Raw genomic sequence first — 17,676 nt, 5'->3', positions numbered from 1 at the left:
TAATGGAGATTGGTACATAACCCAGATTCCAAGACTAGTGGAGCACAACCGACCGGTTTCTCCTCTCTGCTGTGTGTGTGTGTGTGTGTGTGTGTGTGTGTGTGTGTGTGTGTGTGTGTGTGTGTGTGTGTGTGTGTGTGTGTGTGTGTGTGTGTGTGTGTGTGTGTGTGTGTGTGTGCGTGCGTGCGTGTGTGCGTTCAGACAGGACTGAATGCACCAGTGAGGCTAGAAACAACACAACTACACACAGCAGGAAACAGTGATAATGATGAGTCACGTTCTTCATGTCATTGATTCATTCCTCCAACGCAACGCAAACAGTGAGATTCACAGAGCATATGATGACACAGATTATTAACACCCACCATGTGCTTGTTGTCTGGTTGGTATGTGTTGTCATGTTTACTTTGGCTATTCAAAAATAGCAGATCTACAAGCTCATAGTGCTCATAGCGCATAGCTTGTAGATCTGCTATTTGGGGAAAAATCGTGAAAAAATTGTGCAAATCTTTGAATATTTATTTTTTTATAAAATAAATGTACTCAAATCTGTGCTTCTCGGGGTCCGTGGAACAACATATTTTGAGATGGGGGTCCACGGCCAAATACATATAATTTTGGAGGCCCTTGACTTGACATGAAAAAGGTGTTGAACACGCCACTGTCTCACAGAAAGGAATACCAGCACTCACTTAAGTCCATTTAGGCTCTTATTTATTCAGGTCTTATCCTCCCCAGCAGCAGCTCATACAAACGGACGTTTGGGCCCACAGGCCTTCCTCAGTGTATATGAACACAACACTGCACCACCAACATACATTTTTTCAGAATATAAAATTATTATTATTATTTGAATTAACCCATTATGACCTGGAACGCATCTGTGTCACTTTTTCATTTGAGCTAAAAAGCATTATTTTACACGTTGGCTATTCAAAAATGTGAAAATGTGTGCAAATCTTTGAATGTATGTTGTTTGAAAGCGAACATTTTTAACTCAAATCTTTGCGTCTGGGGGGGGTCCCTGGAACAACATATTTTGAGATGGGGGTCGGCGGCCAAATACATATCATTTTGGGGGTCCTTGACATGAAAAACTTTGAGAACCACTGATATAGAAACACATGCTTTTCAAAGAAGACATTTTGTAGAATCCCCCAGAAGCAAAGATTTGAGTTATGAATGTTTGCCTTAAAATATATATATATTCAAATATTTGCACAAATGCCAAAGAAATCTAAAAATGACACAGATGTCCTGACTCAGTCTGCCTGCTGTCACTATCAGCTCAGGGTCAGGGGTGAACAAACTTTTTCCAAAGGAGGCCATATTTGGAAAATATGAAAATACCTTCAGGGCCGACTGCATGTCCCGTTGTTTGGACCATAACAATGTCACACACTGTACAAACAGCAATAGTTGTAATACAGCCATTCTGTTTACGTAACTAACATCAATAGTCTTTGGTTTAGCACTATAGTTTCCACATGCATGCGCTGCTTTGATATTATATTTACAGTAAAATAAATTGTCTATTGAAAAAAAGAAAAGAAAAGGCCTTTACATATTGAGAACACAAGGTACAATCAGCCCAGATTTTCTTTATTTTGTATTTTTAGCGGCGCTAGCCGCTCTATACCTTTAGGTATAGAGCGGATCCTGCTCTATACCTGACTTTGTCCGTGTTCACCGTCAACGTTCTGATTGGTCAGACCCGTCAACGTTCTGATTGGTCAGACCCGTCAACGCTCTGATTGGTCAGACCCGTCAACGCTCTATACCTTTAGGTATAGAGCGGATCCTGCTCTATACCTGACTTTGTCCGTGTTCACCGTCAACGTTCTGATTGGTCAGACCCGTCAACTTTCTGATTGGTCAGACCCGTATAGCTGATCTACAAGCTCAGAACGGTTCTGAGCTTGTAGATCAGCTATTTTCATGGTATGTTCATCCCAGATTAGGTCATGTGGTTTAATACATTCTCTCTCTCTCTCTCTCTCTCTCTCTCTCTCTCTCTCTCTCTCTCTCTCTCGCTCTCCTTATAGGCTTTCCTTTATTTCCAGAGGGCTGACATCCATTCATAAGGACAGTCAGTGGCTTTTATATAAATGGCTCTGCTATGCTATGCTATGCAGAGAACTGGTGGGGCTCCAAAGCCGTGAAAACGGTCCCCCCACTTTACTTATCTGTGGCCCCCAGAGAATGTGAGAGAGACGTTCTTATAGTAATGATGATAATTGCCTCTCTGTGGACTGAATGCAGCGTATGGCTGCTGCTGATAATGGACCTCTCCTCTCCAACCTAACCACAGTGCTGAACAGAACTGTTTCAAGCTCTGAGAATGTACAGTACTGAGGAAAAACAGACAAATTAAAATCAATTCAAAGATAACCCTAAACCTGTGCCTCAGACCCGGCGGTCTCTTGACTGGTGCTCCCTGGGTCTGTGGACGCGTTGGTCTGAGGCGGCTCTTCAGTGAAGGCTTTCTCCAGCACTTTCAGGACAGATCTGCGAACTTCATCCTTGAAATCGTGACCCATGAACACGTACAGCAGCGGGTTCAGGCAGCTGTTGATGTACGCCAGGCAGAAAGCTACGATGCTCACGCGTTCCAGCGTGTCCCTGCCCCGCGCCGACACGACCTTCATCAACAGAATCTGCATGGTGACGTGATAGGGGGCCCAGCACAGGAAGAATGCAGCGATGACGGCCGCTAGGATTTTAAAGGGACGACCCCGACCCGATCGGCTGGCCAGAGAGCGATTCCTCCTGATCCGGTGGATGACGACGGAATAGCAGGAGACGATGACGGTGAAAGGGACCACGAATCCCATGAGGAAGCGGGTGACGATCATGGCCCCGTGTCGAAACCTCCGCAACTTCCGCAAGTCTGCGTTGTAGAATGCAGATGCAGATGTAAAGCTATTGCGGCAACTACATTTCTCAACGATGCTGATGTGTATGTCCCTAAAGACGAAGTAAGGGGAGCTGAGAGCCAAGGCCAGCACCCAGACACCCACACTCACGCAGGACGCCTTTCTGACGCTGCGGTGGATCTTGGCCCACACCGGCCACACCACGCACACACATCTGTCGACGCTGATGACCATCAGAATGTAGATGCTGGCATACATGTTCAGGAAGAGGACGGTCCAGTACACTTTGCACATGAATTTACCAAACGGCCAGAGGCCGTCCAGAGCGCTCTCCGTGATCCTCAGAGGTAGGAGCGCGGTGAAGAGGAAGTCGGCCACGGCGAGGTTGAGGTACCAAACGGTGTTGATGGTTTTCTTCATCTTGAAGCCCGTCACCCAGATGACAAGTCTGTTCCCCGACACGCCCAGCACAAAGACCTGGCTGTAAATGACGAGGGACGCGATCTTGACAGATTGTTTCAGTTGTTCATCCTTGATATCATATTCAGAATAATCATCATCATAGAAATTCATCAAATTCCAATTATGCCCCTCAAAGTCCAGCAAGAAAGGGCCGTTTTGACCATACACACCCTCATAGTCCTGCGACAAAGAGCCGTTTTGACCAGACGAATCCTCATAGTCCCGCCACGAAGAGTCGTTTTGACCAGACAAATCCTCATAGTCCCGCCACAAAGAGTCGTTTTGACCAGACAAATTCTCACCGTCCTGCCACAAAGAGTCGTTTTGACCAGACGAATCCATGTTTTGATCTCAATCGTCCTAAAAAAAAAGGTACATGCTTTGTTTTATCACACCATGTATTAGCTGTCTTAATTTCTACCAACATGTTCTATTATCCTCTAGGTCAGGGGTCTTCAACAGGGGGTCCGGGAGGACCTCTAGCGGGTCGTCAGAGTTACTACAGGTGGGGGCCGCCAAATCTTTGTGTGATAGGGACTTTCACTAACCACTTGAACCCTATCATCCCTATTCTGAGGGGAAGATTAGCCGAACATAACCGATCAACAAGTTCAAGTTCAAGTTGTGAACTTGTAGATCGGCTATTTTTGGCAAAGAGGTTTGGTGTAGAGGGAAAAAAGAGCAGACCAAGTACAGAGCCAACGGTCAAGTTTACAAAGTATTGAGGGTTTAAGTGGTTAAATGTCTGAAAACACACATTTAACATGAAAACAATATGTAGTGGGGGTCCCTGCTTCATCTCTCTCTCAGCTAAGGGGTCGTTGTCCTGAAAAACGTTGAAGACCCCTGCTCTATAGGTAAATAAGACTCTATTCACCATTTATAATGACTTAAATATGTTATGTAACGCTAACAAAAACTCACGGTAGAACGTTATCATGATAACAAGTCCACAATACAATATTTATCACTTATATATAAAAACAGAAAGATGACATCATGTATCCCCTGGTGATACCTGATGAAGGTTGTTTCGACCGAAACGTTGCAATAAACTACTGCTGTAAGTGAAGGATGTGCAGGATATTTTTTTGTGACTGTCTATAGATAAAGAGAGAAAAGAAAAGAAAAGCTATACCTGTTTCAAAGTGTTGAAGAGACGTCAGCCGTCAAAGAAGTGTCTTGTTCAAACTGTGATCCGTGAGGATCTCACATCACCTTATAGCACCCTGTGGGAGGGGTCCTATCATTGCTGTCAGGCAGATACCTCCTATCTCCATATTTCATTCTTTTTTTGTGTAAATTAATGGCCTACTTTGTCATGTAGCTGTAAGCGTAAATTCAATCAGGAAGATCTCTGTTGTCATTCATAGCTAAGTGTGAGCACTTGTAGAGTCTAATTGCCAAATGTTTTATTCAATAAAAGAGTCATTTGTATGGGAGTGACCAATATATAATCACTCCCCCCCCCCTAGTCTAGACGCTGGTGTTGGCAGTGCAGATGAACCTCCTTCCTTCTCAACTCTAGACGATTGAGAGAGACTTGGTGGAGTTGGGGATGGAGGTGGGTTGCTTGTTGCATGCTGGAAAGAGAATGAAAAGTGTCAGAGGCAGTGATATTTAAAGATATATATTTGGGGGGCGTTTTATGCCTTTATTTGACAGGACAATAGGGGGGGGGGGGTGACACACAGCAAAGGTCGTCGGGAACGGGAGTCGAACCCGCGACACGCTGTCAAGCGTATGTGGTATGCGCCCCAAGAGGCAGTGATATTTAAAGGCGGAGTCCAGAATTGTATAATATATATATATATATATATATATATATATATATATATATATATATATATATATATATATATATATATATATATGTGTGTGTCTTCATACATACATACACATACAATAATACAAATTCAAATACAAATAGTAGTAGTCATGTACACTCCCCAAATGCAGTTAGACTGTACACTTTCTCATATCTTGGTCACTCCCATACAAATGACTCTTTTATTGAATAAAACATTGGCAATTAGACTCTACAAGTGCTCACACTTAGCTATATGAATGACAACAGAGATCTTCCTGATTGAATTTACGCTTACAGCTACATGACAAAGTAGGCCATTAATTTACACAAAAGAAAGTTGAAATATGGAGATAGGAGGTTCCTGCCTGACAGCAATGATAGGACCCCTCCCACAGGGTGCTATAAGGTGATGTGAGATCCTCACGGACCACAGTTTGAACAAGACACTTCTTTGACGGCTGACGTCTCTTCAACACTTTGAAACAGGTATAGCTTTTCCTTTCTTTTCTCTCTTTATCTATAGACGGTCACAAAAGAAATCCTGCAAACTGTCTCCACTTACAGCAGTAGTTTATTGCAACGTTTCAGTCGAAACGACCTTCATCAGGTATCACCAGGGGATACATGATGTCATTTTTCTGTTTCTTATATATATATAAGAGATACATATTGTATTGTGGTCTTGTTATCATGGTAACATTGTATCGTGAGTTTGTGTTAGCGTTACATAACATATTTAAGTCATTATAAATGGTGAATAGAGTCTTATTTACCTAGAGCAGGGGTCTTCAACGTTTTTCAGGACAACGACCCCTTAGCTGAGAGAGGGATGAAGCAGGGACAACACACTACATATTGTTTTCATGTTAAATGTTAAAATGTGTGTTTTCAGACATTTAACCACTTAAACCCTCAATACTTTGTAAACTTGACCGTTGGCTCTGTACTTGGTCTGCTCTTTTTCCCCTCTACAGACCTCTTTGCCGAAAATAGCAGATCTACAAACTTTCGGCTAATGTTCCCTTCCGAATAGGGATGATAGGGTTCAAGGGGTTAGTGGAAGTCCCTATCACACAAAGATTTGGCGGCCCCCCCTGTAGTAACTCTGAGGACCCCCTGTTGAAGACCCCTGACCTAGAGGATAATAATACATGTTGGTAGAAATGAAGACAGCTAATAAATGGTGTGATAAAACAAATCATGTACCTTCTTTTTTTTGTTAGGACGATTGAGATCATAACATGGATTCGTCTGATCAAAACGACTCTTTGTGGCAGGACTATGAGGATTCGTCTGGTCAAAACGAGTCTTTGAGGCAGTACGATGAGAATTCATTTCCCTCTCTTCCTCACGGCTTTGTCCGGCTAGAATGGCTGAAGGAGATGTTTATTCTGGCTGATGGTTATTCTGAATATGATATCAAGGATGAACAACTGAAACAATCTGTCAAGATGGCGTCCCTCGTCATTTACAGCCTGGTCTTTGTGCTCGGCGTGTCGGGGAACGGACTCGTCATCTGGGTGACCGGCTTCAAGATGAAGAAAACCATCAACACCGCTTGGTATCTCAACCTCGCCGTGGCCGACTTCCTCTTCACCGCGCTCCTGCCTCTGAGGATCACGGAGAGCACTCTGAATGGCCTCTGGCCGTTTGGTAAATTCATGTGCAAAGTGTACTGGACCGTCCTCTTCCTGAACATGTACGCCAGCATCTACATTCTGATGGTCATCAGCATCGACAGATGTGTAGGCATGGTGTGGCCGGTGTGGGCCAAGATCCACCGCAGCGTCAGAAAGGCGTCCTGCGTGAGTCTGGGTGTCTGGGTGCTGGCCTTGGCTCTCAGCTCCCCTTACTTCATCTTTAAGGACATACGCTACCATTTTGTTGGGTTAGCCGGCCAGAGAGTGCACGAGGACACCTCATACATTATGTGCCGCAACAGCTTTGTTACATACACTAAAAATAACGTGATTAGCTTTGATCCCGCAGAGAATCAAAACTTCATGAAGTTGGCAAAGTTTCGACATGGGGCCATGATCATCACTCGCTTCCTCATGGGATTCGTGGTCCCTTTCACCGTCATCGTCTCCTGCTATTCCGTCGTCATCCACCGAATCAGGAGGAATCGCTCACTGGCCAGCCGATCGGGTCGTCCCTTTAAAATCCTAGCGGCCGACATCACGGCATTTTTCCTGTGCTGGGCCCCCTATCACATCACGCAACAGATTCTGTTGATAAAGGTCGTGGCGGCACGGGACAGGGACACGCTGGAACGCGTGAGCATCGTAGCTTTCTGCCTGGCGTACATCAACAGCTGCCTGAACCCGCTGTTGTACGTGTTCATGGGTCACGATTTCAAGGATGAAGTTCGCAGATCTGTCCTGAAAGTGCTGGAGAAAGCCTTCACTGAAGAGCCGCCTCAGACCAACGCTTCCACAGACCCAGGGAGCACCGGTCAAGAGACCGCCCTGTCTGAGGCACAGGTTTAGGGTTATCTTTGAATTTGATTTTAATCTGGCTTATTTTCTCAGTACTGTACATCATTGGTGTAAAGTAACTAAGTTGGGGATGAAGGTGGGTTGCTTGTTGCATGCTGGAAAGAGAATGAAAAGTGTCAGAGGCAGTGATATTTAAAGATATTGTTTTGGGGGGCGTTTTATGCCTTTATTTGACAGGACAGTAGGCTGACAGGAAATGGGGAGAGAGATGGGGGGGGGGTGACACACAGCAAAGGTCGTCGGGAACGGGAGTCGAACCCGCGACACGTCAACCTGAATTACCAGCGTATGTGGTATGCACCCCCAGATGCAGTGATATTTAAAGGCGGAGTCCAGTTGCCTGATTGGCTGACTGCAGATTGGCTAGAAGTGCTCACACTTAGCTATGAATGACAACAGAGATCTTCCTTATTGAATGTACGGTAGAGCTACATTTCAATAAAGGAGAGATCAAGTTGTTGTAAATGAGAATTTTATTATCTTTAAATATTTGTATTGTTTTTTTGACAATTAAGACACATAAGACAACATATACACAAAAATAATCTGAAATTCAGGGGGTCTCAGACAGTTATCACTCTAGAAGGAAGGCCCCCCTGACTTTCAGGCCCCTGGGCCCGACAAGCCTGTTCAAGTGCTGCCATTTATAATTGAAAAGGCACCATATGCTCAATAATAGATGACTATGACCATGTAGAAGAATGTTTTTTTTTGTTCTACTTCTTATAATAACAGTATTGCTAACAAATAAAGGTTTGTATAACTGCATTATGACTTACCTCTGGTACTCGGAGATACAAGAGGGGGTACTTGAAGGTGGAACATGAACTACTGACTATAGCACAACTGTTAATGAACAGAAAGCAATACATATTTGCCATTGTTCTGGTTTATCTTTAACATATACTGACTGGACTGTTGATGTCAATATTTTCTAAGCAAAATGTTGTAGTCGTACTATAGGGGGTACATGGTATCAGAAATAATGGAAAGGGGGTACTGTCCACAAACAAGTTTGAGAACCACTGTGCTATAGCATGTACGGAGCATGATAGAGAATGCACGGAGCATGCTAAAACATGCACGGAGCATGCTAGAACATGCACGGAGCATGCTAGAACATGCACGGAGCATGCTAGAACATGCACGGGGCATGCTAGAACATGCACGGGGCATGCTAGAGCATGCACGGGGCATGATAGAGCATGCACGGGGCGTGCATTGCATTGCATTGCATGTCCAAAGATGTGTATCATTTGGCTCCATCTAAAGCCCTGCTGGGATTACGTTGCGTTGACTGATAACATCCTGATCTCCATTCAGCGTGCTGCTCCCAGTGTGTTGCTCTCTTGTTCATAAACATACCGGATGGTAACTAGAGGAAAGTAATTGGTCAATGAGGCTGATTTCACTCCGATATACCAGGCCCCTGTTATGTCTGGACTGCATGCTGTCTACGCCGCACATTATACTGGGGGTAATCTGAGAGGCATCTTCCTGTATCTGGGGCTGCAGTGCTTTTCCATTATGATGCATTATTATTACAATAATACATCCGGAGAAGTGCTTCTCCAAGTGTTACCAAAGCTTCAAAAGTCAATAATTATTTTCTGTACTTCTTAAACATAATAATGTTTTGGCTCACAGAACTTTAGATCACCGTGCATGCGGACAGCACTTCGCTGACAATACGATGACAATGGTTAAACACTTAAACGCTATTTCATGTCACTTTTAAAAGCATTTTTGGAAGGTTGTATTGAATGTAATGTAGTTATTATTGATTATATTTTTCTGTATAGCCCCCCCCCCCCATTTACTTGAGTAAATCGTCTCGGTCAACAACAACAGTGAAACAAGCTTGTAGATCTGCTACTTTTAATACTTTTGTGTGACGCTGTAGTATGATCGAGTAGAGCATTAATTTACGAAAAAACACAAACAAAAAGTGTTGGAGATAAACATAGAGATAAGAGGTTTTGGCCCGACGAAGCAACGAAATGTAAATCCGGAACAACAGCATGCCATGTGTTCCTCCACACTGTCTGTCTGTCTGTCTGTCTGTCTGTCTGTCTGTCTGTCTGTCTGTCTGTCTGTCTGTCTGTCTGTCTGTCTGTCTGTCTGTCTGTCTGTCTGTCTGTCTGTCTGTCTGTCTGTCTGTCTGTCTGTCTGTCTGTCTGCCTGCCTGCCTGCCTGCCTGCCTGCCTGCCTGCCTGCCTGCCTGTCTGACTGACTCCATTGTTTGTGTGCACTACCAGTCACCAGCCTTGTGACCAGGCAGTGATACAGGCCTAGCGATGAATAAAAAGATAAATGCACTCCGGTTTCTATTTCGGTTCCTCCTGAGATAAACAAACAATGACATATGCTGAACAAAAACCTGTTTTACCCAGAAGAATGGCACTAATTTATCAGAGAATAATGCACTCAAGTAAATGTTTTTTAAATGATATCTCTCTCTCGCTCTCTCTCTCTCACACTCACTCACGCACGCACGCACGCACGCACACACGCACGCACGCACGCACGCACGCACGCACGCACGCACGCACGCACGCACGCACGCACGCACACACACACACACACACACACACACACACACACACAGACACAGACACAGACACGCACGCGCACACGCGCACACACACGCACAGACATATGCATATCCAGGTATTTTAGAGGCTGATACATGCTTTCCTAGGTGAGAAGTCATTCATTCAAAAACTTCCACCCACAGACCCAGGTGTATCCACGTCATCACATTCATTTTGAAATGAAGGCTCTTCCACTTTTAGATTTACCCAAAAGAACAATAGTTTATGTTATTGCTATGCTATATAAACTCTGAACCCACAAACCAATAGAATGTTAGAGAGAACCAACTTTTCGACACCTGGAGAAGAGCTTGTTCGTTTAATTTCACTTATGCTGACATACATACATGAAGATGTTTTAATTACTGTTTAACCACATGAACCCTAGCATCACAAACATATGTGAATGTTCAAAGAGATTTGGTCGGTGTAGAGGTAAAAAAAAAAAGAGGGGACCCAGCACAGACCCTTGAGGGACCCCGATCAATGAATTATATAGGGTTTAAGTGATTATAACCAAACTCTATTTCACAAATAACAACAGTTACAAAACTCCATTTAAAGTGTGCACGTTTCCACTCTACTGTACATCTGTGCTTGATGCAGACAACCTTCACTATACGATGATGTCATTTCCTATTGGAAATACTGTTTCCTGTGGCCTCGCTGTCCGTCTCGATGTCTGTGAACGTGAACATCTGGACGTGTGAATATCTGTCCAGTTGAGGTGTTGACTGGGAATGTGAGAAATGCAGACCCTAAGGTGCTCCAAGGCAAGGCAAGCTTTTTTCTTAAATGTGATCTTTATATGACTGACTGACTGTCCAAACTGTTATTTGGAGGTGAAGTGATCAGGACAGACGCTAACAGGTCCATTTGGTTCCATTTGTACACTCTCAGAGTTAAATTAATATTGATTTTACAATATAAGTTAGGGTCCCAGAGATAGAAATGTCATTAAATTAAATGGGGGTCCGTAGCCCAATGCATGTCAAACTGGGGGTCCTTCTCGAAATTAAAATGGTTGAAAATCACTGCCGTAAATCACTAGAGCCGTAAAAATCTTCTCTTATGGGGGTCCCTGAGGCATATCTTTTCAAATGGGGGTCCGCGGGCTAATAAGTGTCAATTTGGGGGTCCTTGACATGAAAAAGTTTGAGAACCACGGCCACAAGGGGAGCTTAATGTTATTCTCCCATCTCTTTTGTACATAATAGTGTTTGCATGTGTTGATGACATGTCATATTGTGTTAATTTTGCGTTAACATGTTGATGAATTGAATACATGCTGTAGGAGGACCACAATGGTCCCTCACAACTCGCCACGTTCTCACAACGCGTCGCAACATGACGCGTTGTGAGCTTGTAGATCAGCTATTTTCAAACATTGCAGTAGGCCTACTTTTACGTTTGGTACTTTACATACATTTTGATACCAATACCTTTTGTACTTTTACTCAAGTCAATTTTGAATTCCGGACCTTTACTCTCTCTCTCAACTGAGCAGGACTTCTACATTGCAGTATTGATACTTACACTAAAGTAAAACATTTGAGTACTTTTTCCACCACTGTATTTTGTTGACGTTGACCTGGATATACGTAGTAGGGTAAAACCCCTCTTTATGCTGCCTGTGTGAACATACATTATCTCGGTTCCTGATTCCTACAGTTAACAGTGAGAACCATAAACAAAAAGGTGGAGTTCAGACCAGACGGCTCTATAAACAATCATTAACCAAAATGACGTGTTGTCATCTCCACCTGTGATACTGTACTTCCCCATTCACTGGCTTAATCAGTGCTGGAATGTAACTTAACAGAGAGTACTCTGAGTATTTCTACCACCGCTGGTATAAACAATAATTTAGCAATGACGTGATGTACTGTAATCTCTCCACCCACACGATACTTCCCCATGTCAGTGGTTACTTAATCATCCATTAAGACCGGGAACGCATCTGTGTCATTTTTAAGATTTCTTTTTGGCTATTTATACACATTTTCACGAAAAATCGTGAAAATGTGTGCAAATCTTTGAATATATCTAGGCCTATATAACAAAAAAATACTCAAATCTTTGCTTCTGGAACAACATCTTTTTTTAGATGGGGGGTCCGTGGCCAAATACATATCATTTTGGGGGTCCTTGACATGAAAAAGTTTGAGAACCACTTATTTATAGCTTAATTTCTTAATTTCTTAGAAAGAAATATCTTAATTTCAGAAAACTGTTAGGATTTAGAGGACATTTATAGAATCCCCCAGAAGCAAAGATTTGAGTTAAAAATATTCGCTTAAAAATATATATATATTCAAAGATTTTCATGAATTTTCAATTGTTTTCAATCTACAAGCTCATAGCACGGCACTCGGTGCTGTGCTATGAGCGTGTAGATCTGCTATTTTTCAATAGCAGTTATACGAAGAAATCTAAAAATGACACACAGATGCGTTCCCGGTCTTAATGGGTTAACGCCACTAGCGCTACGCTGGGCCGACTGGTTTGTGTTTGCATGTTCCAGAAGCACATGGTGACACGTTGTGACACATTCATTCCACAGGTTTTTGTCCCCTGAGTCATATAGGACAGACCTAGAAGAACTGTTCAAATACACAACATTTATAATAAACACTGAGGATTTCACAGTGCTGAGGTCCTATAGTCTAGACATAAAGTTGGTATTAAACGATGGTAAATGAATGGTGCATTTATAAAGCACTTTTATCCAAAGCGCTTTACATAGATTGTGCATTACATTCACACATTCACACACACATTCAATGCGGAGGAAACCACGCAAGGCACCAAGCTTCTCATCAGGAGCAATTATGGGTTCAGCGTCTTGCTCAAGGACACTTCCACACTAACTCTGGAGGAGCCCGGGATCGAACTGGGAACCTCGCGGTTGCCATCCGTCCGCTCTACCGGCCACCATACCCCTTGAAATAAAATTAAAAAAGAATTGAGAATCGCTGATTCAAAGTCTTTCAAAAGCTGAAAGTGAAAGTGATTAAAGGGTTAAAACTAGCCTAGTGTTCTAGAGTTTGATCCATTTAGATTAGAACTATGGAAAGAGTGGCCTTTTTCTGCCCCTCTCTCTGTATGTCTCTCTCTCTCTGTATGTCTCTCTCTCTCTCTGTATGTCTCTCTCTCTCTCTCTCTCTCTCTCTCTCTCTCTCTCTCTCTCTCTCTCTCTCTCTCTCTCTCTCTCTCTCTCTCTCTCTCTCTCTCTCTCTCTCTCTCTCTCTCTCTCTCTCGTTGTGATCAGGGCCTCATGCTTATTCAAACAGAACCATCTGGTTGGAGTCAGAGATGAAACAAACTGGGGGATCAGTTAGAACCAAAGAAATTCCTCCATCAAAACCAGGATGTGAGGCATTATGAGCATTTACAGTGAAATGAGGCAAAACACTGAACAAACTTTTACTTGAGTACTGTACTTAAGTACCTTTATTGAGTATCTGTACTTCAATTAGCTGGCTCCTTTCCAAGTGAAGGAGCGAGCGGTCATTTCCCAAAGCAGAGATAAATTCTACATCCTGGTGCCCCGGGTGTTTTGGGAATGACATTCTAGGCAATTTAATATTATTTATAGATTTTTCACACATTTTCAAAAAATAACTTGTCACGTCACAACATTTTGTGAGCTTGTAGATCGGCTATTTTCACTATGAGTAAAGGTGTGCCTTGAAAAAGTTTGAAAAGCACAGCTGGGAATGGCTGCATGATATGTCCCCCACATAACCAGAGTTTTGATTGATTGATTGATTGATTGATTGAATACTTTATTAGCAGTTTGCAAAAAAAAGCACAGGAAAGTACAGTTCAATACAAGGTCTGCTGAGAGGCCTATGGGTAAGAGGAGTTAACCTGGAACGCATCAGTGTCACTTTAGATTTCTTTGGCTATTCAAAAATAGCAGATATACAAGCTCATAGCGCGGCACCGAGTGCCGCGCTATGAGCTTGTATATCTGCTATTTTTGAAAAATCTTGAAAAAAAAAATGTTTAGATTTTTTTCCAAAAACTGTTATGATTTAGAATTTTTTAAAGAATCGCCTCAGGTCTTAATGGGTTAAAAGAAAGCCTATGGGTCGTTATAGACGGGGAGCGTTGGCCAAAAATAGCAGATCTACAAGCCCACAACACCTCGCAGCGTTGTGTTCTCCCTTTTCTGAGTTCTCCTCAGAAAGGGGATGCTAGGTTTCGAGTGGTTATGGTAAAAAAGAAAAATCATATCACTTAAAGATTTGGCGGACCCCCTGTAGTAACTCTGAGGACCCCCTAGGGGTCCCGGACCCCCTGTTGAAGACCCTTGCTGTAAACTGAAAAAATGAAACTTTTTTTGTTCTTTTTTTCACTAGAAAGTACTATTCCTGATTAATTCTGTCTTACCTATTTATATTGACATTTTGATGTCACGTGAAGCTTGACATCACAATTTTGATAACGAGTTCAGTAAATGTACTTATAGGTTACTTTCCACCCCTGAGTGAAAGTTTTCCAGCTTTCCAGCGTTTCAGGAACAATAATGGTGGTCCAGGGAGGGGGGGGGGGGGGGGGGGGATTTGGCTGTTTCAGAGGGCAGGTGGGTCAGTATACAACGGCATAATTGTACACTGTGGCAGGCAGTGTGTGTAACAGCTAGGGAAGCTGTTACAGTGACTTTAAATGGATGGAGGAAGCTGTGAAGTGGGTCTTTTAGAATTAAAGAGGGCTTTTTCAATGAGTAAAGGACTCCCCCCCCCCTATTTGTTAGAGAGAGCAGTCACAATTAGCATTTTACCCTGAATGAATGAATGAATGAATGAATGAATGAAAACTGATGTATAATTCGTCGTACGACAGTTTCACACTCCAGTGGAATGCACCTCCAGCCTGGCTTAATTCACTTCAGAGAGAGAGAGAGAGAGAGAGAGAGAGAGAGAGAGAGAGAGAGAGAGAGAGAGAGAGAGAGAGAGAGAGAGAGTTAGCCAGATCTAACTTCGCCAACCACCTCATGGCTGAAAAGGAACGGTCCATTCATTCTCAAATTAGCCGTCGCCTGCATGGCCACCTGAAAAGCCTGTCTGTCTGTCTGTCTGTCTGTCTGTCTGTCTGACACATTGTTGTTGTTGTCGGGCAGAAACCTCTTATCTCCATATTCTAACTCATAGCAAGCTTTACAAGCTTGTAGATCTGATACTTTTGATGCTTTTGTGTGATGTTTCTTTTGGACATGAGAGGTTTCCACCTGACAGGCACAAAAAGCTCATTACTGTAGCTCCACTGTGCCGCATCCCCTCATCAATATAATGTCTAAAACATGCCTGTTCCTTTATGTGTGTTTGCTGAGTGGGGGGTAATTTCTGCACAATTCACTCTGATGATATTCATGGATATGCAATCCAGACTAATATTGGATAAGTACAGTACTTGAGTAAATGTACTTGGTTACTTTACACCATTGGTTCTCAAAGTGGGGTCCGGGGACCCCCAGGGGTACTTGAGGGGGTTCCAGGGGGTCCCCAGCTAAATGATAGACAGGAACCAAATGGACCCTTATGGGTCTGTAACTCAGAGAGTGTACAAAATGAAAATAGCAGATCTACAGCTTGTAAATCTACGAGCTTGTAAATCTGTAAATCTGATATTTTTGAATAGCCAAAGAAATCTTAAAATGACCATGCGTTCCCGGTCTTAATGGATATAAGTAAGATTTTGAATACCGGACTTTTACTTGTACTTGTACCTTGTAGAGTTGTTCTACATTGTGGTATCGCTAATACCTTTTACTTCAGTCCAATCACAATCTGAGTACTTTTCCACCACACTGCTCCCAGGAGAGCAAACTGCAGGTTAAATTGGGATCAAAGTTAATGTACTATTTAAATTGAAAACGCTCTTATTCCCTCAGGCTCGCCTCACATCAAGGTTAAAACATTGTGGGTGGCATTTTGGCTGGTGGCCATTCAACGCTCTCTCTCTCTCTCCAGCCAGTATAATGACAAGACTGATTTGCTGTTACATTCTGTAATAAATAAATAAATGAATACAAATTTAAGAAAGTCGTTCGGACAGGGCCAACCTGAAACCGTTGCCAATATGGTGGACGATAATGTAAAGCGACACACAGTGACTTTGAAGCTACATACTCCCATGGGTCAGTCCACAACAACAACAACAAAAAAAACACATCATAAAGGCAGTAGTAACCTTTTTCATTTCAAGGACCGCCGGTTTGTTATCGTCGCTGTCGGGCCCAAACAATCACCATATTTTAAAGGAGCTACACCATGAATTTAAAAAATAATAATAATATTTGATATCATATTGTTTATGTCCCTCAAACGTTTTTCAAAAGGTTTGAGCCTAAATCTTTTTTTTTTTTGGTTAGAACTGAAAAACGGGAGGAATTGTTCCCAGACGTGACGTAGGGTGGGGGAACAAATCTGACGGACTGTTTTCAGACCAATTTACATAAAAACCACAGATAGCCTATGAAAGCCTGCATGCTCGAAGTCGGGTATTTGTTGGAACAGAAGAGAGGTGGGGGAGACCAAAAACACACAAAAATGAAGAAAAAGTTAAAATTCATGGTGTAGACCCTTTAACGTTCTTCTGTGTTTTTTTTGTCATAACTGAATGCCCTACACACAGGAAAGATAATGGTTCTTAAATGGTTCGTTAAAAGGCTATATGGTTCCACAAAGAACCATCAACTACTAAAGAACCATTTGATCTAGTGCATGGTTCTACATGTTCCTCATCTAGTTCTAGAGAACCTTTTGTCAAAGTTCTTTGAGGAACCTTTGAACTCTTAAACCATGTCTTAACAGGCAAGTCATTCATCGAAAATAGCTTGTAGATCTGCTATTTTCGACGAACACATTTCAGCCGGTTTGTTTTGGGTTCTTTATAGAACCATTCAAATAAATGGTCTGAAAGGTTCTTTCTGGAACCAAATATGGTTTCTCTACGGCGTCACTCTGAAGAACCAGTTTTTGGTTCCATTTGGCACCTTTGTTTTTCTGTGGGTAGGCGCTCAGGGGCCTTGTGGTTAGAGGGTCCGCCCTGAGACTGGGTGGTCGGTGGTTCGATCCCACATCGCGTCATACCAAAGACCAATAAAAACGGGACCCCATGCCTCCCTGCTTGGCTCTGAGCATCAAGGGTTGGATTAGGGGTTAAATCACTGTGACTTAATGGCGTCATGTCCAGTGGGTGTATACTTGTAAGGCAAGGCGTGTTTTATTTAAAGCACATTTCAACAACAAGGCAATTCAATGTGCTTTACACAGAACACCAAGCAAAGGAAACACTATTATACAATGACAGTATGGATGCATAAGACAAATGAAGTAAAACAATAAATAAACAAATCACAGATATAGTTACAGTGCAGAAGAAAAAGAAAAAAGAAACGTAACTCAATCATGAGTCACTCACTCAAT

General features: G+C 42.7%; 2 protein-coding genes across 2 annotated transcripts; one reads left to right on the top strand and one right to left on the bottom strand.

Moving 5' to 3' along the window:
• Nucleotides 1-2,393: 2,393 nt before the first annotated feature.
• Nucleotides 2,394-3,680, bottom strand: LOC311060274 (C3a anaphylatoxin chemotactic receptor-like; the record flags this gene model as incomplete). The annotated part of the gene is made up of 1 exon (XM_084078410.1): nucleotides 2,394-3,680. One exon carries the CDS (start codon nucleotides 3,678-3,680, stop codon nucleotides 2,394-2,396), a length of 1,287 nt encoding a protein of 428 aa, XP_083934536.1.
• A 2,709-nt stretch (nucleotides 3,681-6,389) lies between these two features.
• LOC311060273 (C3a anaphylatoxin chemotactic receptor-like) lies at nucleotides 6,390-7,637 on the top strand (the record flags this gene model as incomplete). The annotated part of the gene is made up of 1 exon (XM_084078409.1): nucleotides 6,390-7,637. The coding sequence occupies one exon, from the start codon at nucleotides 6,390-6,392 to the stop codon at nucleotides 7,635-7,637; it is 1,248 nt and encodes a 415-aa protein (XP_083934535.1).
• Nucleotides 7,638-17,676: the final 10,039 nt, after the last annotated feature.

This window comes from Gymnoscopelus microlampas (genome assembly GCF_963454915.1).
Source record: "Gymnoscopelus microlampas genome assembly, chromosome: 14".
NCBI lineage: Eukaryota > Metazoa > Chordata > Actinopteri > Myctophiformes > Myctophidae > Gymnoscopelus > Gymnoscopelus microlampas.
This window is presented reverse-complemented; position numbering and strand designations above follow the sequence as displayed.